General features: G+C 47.4%; 1 protein-coding gene across 3 annotated transcripts in view; it reads right to left on the bottom strand.

Annotated features, from left to right (window-relative positions):
* The window catches only part of Naxd (NAD(P)HX dehydratase), a 15,971-nt gene extending 11,226 nt beyond the window's left edge, over positions 1-4,745 (bottom strand). For 2 of the 3 annotated variants that reach the window (XM_021219294.2, XM_021219295.2), the window contains exons 1-2: positions 4,631-4,745; positions 281-431 (exon numbers count right to left, since the gene is read on the bottom strand). In XM_021219294.2, coding sequence (XP_021074953.1) covers positions 281-431; positions 4,631-4,670 — 191 coding nt within the window. In that variant the 5' untranslated portion in view covers positions 4,671-4,745. Of the gene's footprint in view, positions 1-280; positions 432-4,516 lie in introns of all 3 variants that reach the window. The other variant, XM_021219293.2, reaches the window with a different exon arrangement.
* Between the last annotated feature and the right edge of the window lie 3,538 nt (positions 4,746-8,283).

Genomic DNA, 8,283 nt, shown 5'->3' with positions numbered 1-8,283 from the left:
AAAATGTGTCTCAACAAAACAGACTACAGACCGCCATACACGACTTAGAAACTGGCAGCCGAGCCATCTGGGCCCCTCAGCCTTAATCCTGGTCAGAAAGTAGTCAGTGAGAAAGAAGTACGTAGCATCCTATCAGACTGCATTAGGAAACGATCGCTGCACATGGGTGGACGGACAGACGGATGGATGGGGAAAGGTATGTGCACAGAGGAAGGCAGATGTAGACTGACAGGCAGGAGGGAAGGGCCTTTCTACACACGGTCTTACAGACAGCACTCACTCTTGACAGCCCCCGACTATGCCTATTCTTCCGTCTTGCCCCTTGTGCTTCTTCGACGTCAGAGCAGGCACAATGTTTCTCACCAGCTGAAAAAGGTTCTCCATGTCCTTTGTCGCGTGTTCTGTATGGAGGGACAGTGCTGTCTGTAAAACTGCAAGACAGGAAGATGAAGGCATGAGAGACTATCCAACAGGCTCCCGAAGCTGACTGTGTCAACTCTCGAGTTTACCACAAGTTTCTCTCGTAGTTCTTGGGGAAGGGATGGTCAGGACTGACAGGTTAATAGCCACTCACTGTCCACCAAGCTTTCTGTGATGTGCCAAACAGTGTGTGTGTGTGTGTGTACAATCCCACCAAGCTTTCTGTGATGCATGTTGGCGGGGTGGGGGGGGAGAACCAACTTCATCTTCCACAAAGTTTTATCAACCTAAAAATATAGATCATTGAACACATTCTCTTTCATTTCAACGCCAATCTTCCCTGGAAATACAAGCTCCTGTTGGTAACCTTCCATTTAGTCAGAAGCCTGACAGCCATCCTGTTATCCCCAACTGCTTTTCCACACTCAGATACTAATTAAATAATAACTGGGAATGCTCTAACATAGCACGTCCTAAATCAGGTTCAAGGTGGCACTGTGGAGCAATTGCACCGCGCTGAGGTCTGTTTAATTACCTCCATTTTAATTGGCCTTTCTTGAAAAGCTTCCTGCAGATATGTGCTTTGTCTGAGTGTTTACAACAGCTCAGCTGCAGGGAAAGAACCCAAAGCATATATGCACTAGAGTCAGAAAGCATGTGTCTGTATGCACTGACTACAGTCTATAGAACTTAAGGACCCCTGAAAACAAACACGATTTTCCCAAATGAAGTAACCACTCAGGACAAAGTGCCTTCAGCTTCTTGGAGGAGGGTCATTTCAGACTCTTGCAGTCTGACTTTACCCAATAAAATGTCCCACTATATTCCATTGGGGTGTGGGTGGTATGTGCACATGAAGGCCAAAGGTCAACCGTGGAATGTTCTTCAGGAGCTGCCTACCTTGTTTTTTCCTTTTGTGTGTATGTAGAGGAGGGGAGTGTGCACATGTGAACCTGTGTGTATGGAGGGATGTAATGAGTGTGCACATGTAAAACTCTGTGTGCATGGAGGGATGTAATGAGTGTACACATGTGAACATGTGTGTGTATGGAGGCATCAGGTCAACGTTGGGTATTTTCCTCAGTCACTCCCCACCTTACTTTTTGAGCCAGGGTCCTTCATTGAGCCCAGGGCTGTTTGTTTTGGCTAAACTGGATGCACAGCAAGTACCAGGACCCTCCTGTCTGTGCTTCCCAGCACCACAGTCACCACACTTGAGCATCAGTCACTTTATGGTCTGAGCCATCACTCAGGTCCACCTTACTTTTTGAGCCAGGGTCTCTCCTTAGGACCTGGGTCTTGGTGTTTATGCTCAACTGGCTGGCCACTGAGTCCCACAGATCCCGTGGCCCCTCCTAGTACTGGGACTATGAGCACACACCACATGCCTGACTTTCCATAGGGGTTGGAGATAGAAGCCAAGTCTTCATGCTTCTGTGGCACATGCTTTATGGACTGGAGTATCTCCCTGACCTCGCCAAGCACACGCACAGCCCCAAGTGTAAAGATGGTACTGATTACCACCACCTCAACCACTTTTTATCAAAGCCCACACAATGCGAAATCGTGATCTGGTCCACAGGGAACCTCTGGCAGAGAAAGGCCCCGCCAGGTCTGACAAGGAAGCTTCCAGCCTTAGCCCCAGGAGCCTGTCATCAAGAGCGACCTTCTGTCCTTGCTGCTCCCTCCCATGCAGACTGAGCCGCTCATTCTCACCTCTCCTCAGCACCTTACAAGCCACCTACATTCCCAGCCTGGCCTGTCTTCACCACAGAGCCCTGACAGCACAAGCCCTCTGCTGGATCTCCCAGGATACACTCAGTGTCCACTGCAGTGGAAGACAGTTTGTGGCTGTCTCAGGACCAGTGGCATCTGAGCAAACACCTGCCCTGCCCCTCACCCCCAGCAGCTGCTCACCCATCTGAGACCTGTCCACACCTGTTATAAACCCCTCTCTCCTGCAAGGTCCTCTTATCACTCAGGGCAAAAGCATGCTGTCTCAGTCTTTGTGGGTGAGGAACAGATGTGGCCGACTGAATGCTTAAGATCATACTGCTCGTTAACAGCTGATTCCATCCCCATACAGACGAGGAGACAGGCTGCAGAGGTGTTAAGATGCTGTGGTCAGCTGCTAGGAGAAGGATGTGCCAGCCCCTAAAACACATTAGATCTAGGAACAGGAAACCCCCTCCCCCAAGTGGGATCTCCCCACTTGTATGCAGGGAGGGGACTGCTCTGGGAATAACTGCAGCCGCGCCCTTCCCCTGTCTTCACTGCAGCCGCGTCCTTCCCCTGTCTTCAATCTTTACCTCCTGGCTGTGCTTTCTGACTCGGTGCTCACCAAGATGTGAACTCATTGTGTTCCATTCCACCATGTTACCAAAATGCTGCTAGCTGAGGACCAAATAACTTGTTCTTTAACCAGCGATTCACCTGACTAACCAAAAGAGTAAAAAAAATCTCTCTCACATGGTCTCTAAAATCATTTGGAAGGAATTAAAAAGAAAAAAAAAAACCTGTCATGAAGTTATGCCAAATAAAATCCAAACCACCACCCAGCACTGCCACCCTCACCTGACTCCGCCCCAGTCCTTTGAAACAGGTGCATCTACCACAGAATGCTCCTACACTTTAAGAACACTTCAGTTGTGGAAGGATGGAATGTTCTCAGACAAGGGGTATTTTGGGGAGTTTAATATTTAATATTTACTTATTTTAACTTGTCCGTGGCCTAACATTCTTGTAATAGGCAAACGTCCCAGTTAATATCACTAAGTTAACACACCCCTAGTTATGGTTAGCTTTTATGTTAACTTGGCACAACCAAGAGCCCCTGGGAAGAGGGAGTCTCAACTGAAGACAGCACAGATCAGTTTAGCCTGTGGTGTGCCTATGGGGGCACTGTCTTGAATTTTGACTGATGTGGGACCTGACAAGCAGGAAGCACTGCCACTCCTGAGCAGGTGGCACTGGGTGACAGGAGAACGCAGGCTAAGCCAGTAAACAGAGTTCCTCCATGGTCTCTGCTTTAGTTCCTGCCTGACTTCCCTTAAACATGGCTGCAACCTGAAAATACAAGTTGAAATAAACTTTTTCTCTACAGGTTGCTTTTGGTCATGGTGATTAACATAGCAACAGACAGCAAACTAGAAGTCTGCACCCCAAAAGGAGAGAATACGCTGGGCGTGGTGGCGCATGCCTTTAATCCCAGCACTCGGGAGGCAGAGGCAGGCGGATTTCTGAGTTCGAGGCCAGCCTGGTCTACAAAGTGAGTTCCAGGACAGCCAGGGCTACACAGAGAAACCCTGTCTTGAAAAACCAAAAAAAAAAAAAAAAAAGGAGAGAATGCTAAGGTGACACCCGAGACTAACAAGCATTTTCCTGCTTTGCTGTCACTGAACGGTATGCTGCTCTCTGTCCCATGACAATAAATCTGTTCCACAATAGGATGCCATTGGGATAGCCTGAATACATCAAAGAGTCAGGCACTTTGTACCAAGACAGAGAGCTCGGTTAGTAAAAAGCTGGAGGAAAGTCGACTAGATTTCCCAACACTTTACACTTGATCAAGTTTTAGTTGGCTTACTGCCACTCCTAGTGGATTTAATCCCCTGAAGTGTTAAGAAGCTACTTAAAACGTAAATACGATTTACATAAGTGACTTTGTCGCCAAGACCATCCAGAGTCTGGAAAAGCAGGTCGAGCCTGTCTGCATTTTGTTGGCGTAAAGAATCTGGCTTAGGAAGACAACCATGGCCTCTGTGCCCCAAGTGCTTTAAGTTAATGTGAAGTCTAAGCCGGAACATATGACAGCAATCCTTATATTAAGTGAGATTCACTCTAAGCACAGTTTTATTTTCTTTTTTTAAAAGTTATTCCAAGAGAAAAAAAAAGTCTCTAAATAAAGCGTTATTTAGAAGCCTGCTTATGGGTGTGGCAAGTAAGCCAGCGTGTGGACGCGATCCAGCTCAGGAAACGGCCCGCATCTCCCGCACAGGCCCCCCGCTAACTCGCGGGAGCGGGGCAGCCTAGTCCTCACGCAGGCTTCCCGGCGCTGGCCGCGCGAGCGCCAGGCAGAGGCGACCCCGGCCGGTACCTGCGTGCAGCGGCGACCACTGGAGCGCGATCGCGGCGGAGAGCAGCGCCACCAGGGCCGCCGCAGCCCCGCACGCGTGAACGGCCATCCGCGGGACGCCGGGATCGATCTTACCTCCCCCGCAGGCGCGGATCGCCACACAGCGGACGCCCATGGCCGGCCAGCGCACTTCCGGGTTCCCAGCTGTCCCCGCGCGGACGCCGGGCCACCGCCATTGGTCTCCTGCGCTCCGCCCGGCGGCCCCGGCTTCCGGCACCGCAGGAAGCGTACTCCGGATTCGTCCCAACCCCAGGATCAGCGTCCGTCAATGACCCTCCGCTTACTCCGCTTGGCCGGCCGGCGGGACACCCAATCCGGCCTGGCCCCAGGTTAAGCACTGTGGTTGCCTGCTCACTGAAGGACCTTTCTTTTTTATTCTATAGCGTTTTGTCCGTGGACATTATGGTTCACGATTCACTTGGAGGTCAGCTTCCTTGGCAGTCTGCCGGTAGCTGTGCTGCCCAACTAGGTGATGTCCTTGGCCCTGGTGCGTCCCACAGCTAGGTCTAAGGCTTCAGCCTAGCATCTCTCAAACCATCTCTGACCCCAGCTCCTCGAGGTCATTGTGGTCGCAATAGAGGATAGGTATCCTCATGATTACAACAGCTTACGCCCCCAAACCGGAAAGCATCCTGACTTAGCTCTTTCATACCCATGCTTCTTGTGCCTTTGATACTCCCACGTGTGTGTACCCTGTATGAAGCCTGGGTGATGACAATAGCCGCCTGGGTTGTTTTCTACGAAGTGACACAAAACTGATGGCCTAGGTGTATAAACTGACGTCTTGACCTCTCCGTGGTATGGCTAACCAAAAGGTTTTTATTGTAGATGAGAGAGAGAGAGAGAGAGAGAGAGAGAGAGAGAGAGAGAGAGAGAGAGAGAGAAGCCAGAGACATTTGCAAGAGTCCAGAGCAGAGAGAGAGAGATAGACTGGACATGGCCGGCAGACTGGACATGGCCAGCTGGGGCTATCTGTGAGAGAGGGGACAACAGCAGGACATGAAGGATACAGCGAGAACACACAGCGAGAGCAGTAAGGAGAATAAACGGGTGGGGCGGGCGTGGGAGCCGGTGAGGTGAGAAGGTTAGGTAAGGTGAGGTTAGCGTGGACTTTGAAACGTGTAGCAGATACTTGTGATACTGAGGGAGCCTGGAGGCCAGCATGAGCTTTGAGATGCTCAGAAGCACCACGGGTAGCTACTTATGTGTCTGTCCTTTATGCCCAGAGGCTTAGGGGAACCAGCTTTACAAATCCCTGAGGAATGCAGGCTTTTACCTAACACCCAGGAATTCTGTAGTCCAGGTTGAACTCCTTTCTGGATTTTTGGACTGCCTTTTGGAGTTTGGAGAACGGGAGTTTCCTTTAGACCTGACATTAAAGAATAGTTGACACTTTGACGTTGTGACACTATTGTTACGTGTTACTATTGCAGAAATTTTATAGGATTGTTGTGACACTATTGTTATAATGTGTTACTGTTGCAGTAATTTTATAGGGTGTTTCTGCCTGTTCTAGCCCACAGAGCTGCTCCTGAATAAAAGACACAGAAAACTGGTATTTTATTAATAGGTTCTCAGTGCTATGCTGGGCAGATTCTGAGCTATTCTAACCTACATCTCAGCCTTAGGTCCCATGTCACTTGCCACCTGAGTCTTGCTCTGTTTGCTCTCCTCCATATGTAAATCTCCAACCCAATTAAGCCAGGCAATGAAAACACAACTCAATTAATATGTTTACATGCTGTGCGCCTAAATTGGGCAGATCGATCACTACACTACCATCTTCCCCAGATAAGAGAACCCTTAGAACTTGTGGTTTCTCCAGGCCAGTTGCTTCTGCTCTACTTTCCTTCCTTCCTCCTCATCTTCTTCCTCCTCCTACTCCTCCTCCTTGTCCTCTCTCTCTCTCTCTCTCTCTCTCTCTCTCTCTCTCTCTCTCTCTCTCCCTCTTTCTCCACCCAGTCACCAGGCTCTAGCCTTCATTTATAAATTAAGGTGGGAAGGTTTTTAGGAAATCACCTGAGCGCTGACTCACTCCATGTTCGAAGCCCCTCACAGGAGAACAGAATGTTCCGAGACTAGACAAGGCTGAGGCAAGTTCTATAGACAATTCAAAAAGCCTCAAAGGGAGACAAAAACGAATATTTTGGCAAACTTCTATAGAGTATCAAAGGCCAAAACTAAGAATGCCAGTAAACAATATTGAGATTGAAGGAATGGTTGACACTGGAGCAGATGTCACCATTATCTCTCCAAAATCTTGGCCTGTAAGTTGGCCACTTCAAGAAGTAGACATCCAATTTCAAGGAGTTGGGACCTTATCCCAAATAAAGCAAAGTACCAGATGGCTTAAATGTATAGGACCAGAAGGTCAGGTAGGAAGATTGAGACCACATGTGGCTGATAGAGCCATTAGCTTATGGGGAAGAGACCTATTACAGCAGTGGAAAATGGAAAATGTGTTACTCTGGGGGAGGGGTTATGTCTATGTTTCCACAGGAAAAGAAAAGCTGTGGGTTCCTTCAAAGTTGATAAAAATCAGACATGACAAAGGGAGACCTCCTGAAAACCTTGGTGGTAGAGAAGAAAGGGGAGACTAACAAGATCAACAAAATAGGTGAAGTATAGGTGGTGAAGTATATGTCTCTGTAGATGGAGACAGCTCTAGAACCGGCTGAGACTAAAATGTCTACATGCACACAATAACACTTATTGGATACAAATTTCTCATAACTTGTTATGATATACTGTCCTTTACGAGGGCAAGTATCCAAAGTTACATTTCAGTTTGATTATGTGACCAAACTAACCTGAAGAAAGGCAGTCGTCTTGCTTTATTGATCTTCATTGACCAATCTATGCACCCTGCACACACTATGTGAATGTCTTTATAGAACTACATATTGCTTTTAAGTTTTATATACTGCAGTATAGAAGAAGAAAAAGACATGCCTGAAAATATTCACACTCTGGGATGCTGGGATTCTGGGACCTTCCATTCCAGCTTCGCTCTTGGCTCTACTTCAACTACATCGAAGCTGCTTTTAAAGACTTGCTTCCAGAACTTTCTCAGAACAGCTCGCTTGCCTACCCAGCCTTTCAGAATGTCGTGGTCAAGATGTCAGCTGAGCAATGAACTTTCTCAGCACACAGTGACTGGAAGGCAAGGGATGCTGGCTAGCCCTCCTTTGACAATTTTCTTATTTCCCTTTTGGCACCCAGAAGGGAATTCTTTGCCCCAATTCAGCTGGAAGCAGGCAAAAGAAGAGCACCATCCCAGTTCCTTACGTTGGGGTGGATTGTTCTGGTCAGTTAATGAATCACAGATATGCTGTCATTTAAGGAATACTTTACAAATGTAAAGGGAACTAGATAGTTTTAACTCAGGGATTTCTATCTTTCCTTTCCTCTTCTCTATCCTCCTTTCTTAGGTAAAAAGGAGGGCAGTGGGAAAGAAAGGGGGGATATGGTAATATCATAGAAATTATAGAAATAGACAAATAGGGATAGGTTAGCAAATTTACTGTTAAACAAAATATTACATAGCTATATCTTACATTGGTACAGAATTTATTTGGTACAAATTTAGCATTTTCATTGGTATGAATTTTTTGACATAAAATTGGGATTAATATTGTTACTCTTACATAGGCATTGTGCCTATATAATACAATTAAGAATACAAGGAAGAATAAAAAAAAAAGAAAAAAACAAACAAAAGAAAAAAA

This window comes from Mus pahari, chromosome 19 (genome assembly GCF_900095145.1).
Source record: "Mus pahari chromosome 19, PAHARI_EIJ_v1.1, whole genome shotgun sequence".
Lineage (NCBI taxonomy): Eukaryota > Metazoa > Chordata > Mammalia > Rodentia > Muridae > Mus > Mus pahari.
The sequence above is the reverse complement of the archived record's forward strand: the minus strand, read 5'-3'. Positions and strand labels throughout refer to the sequence as shown.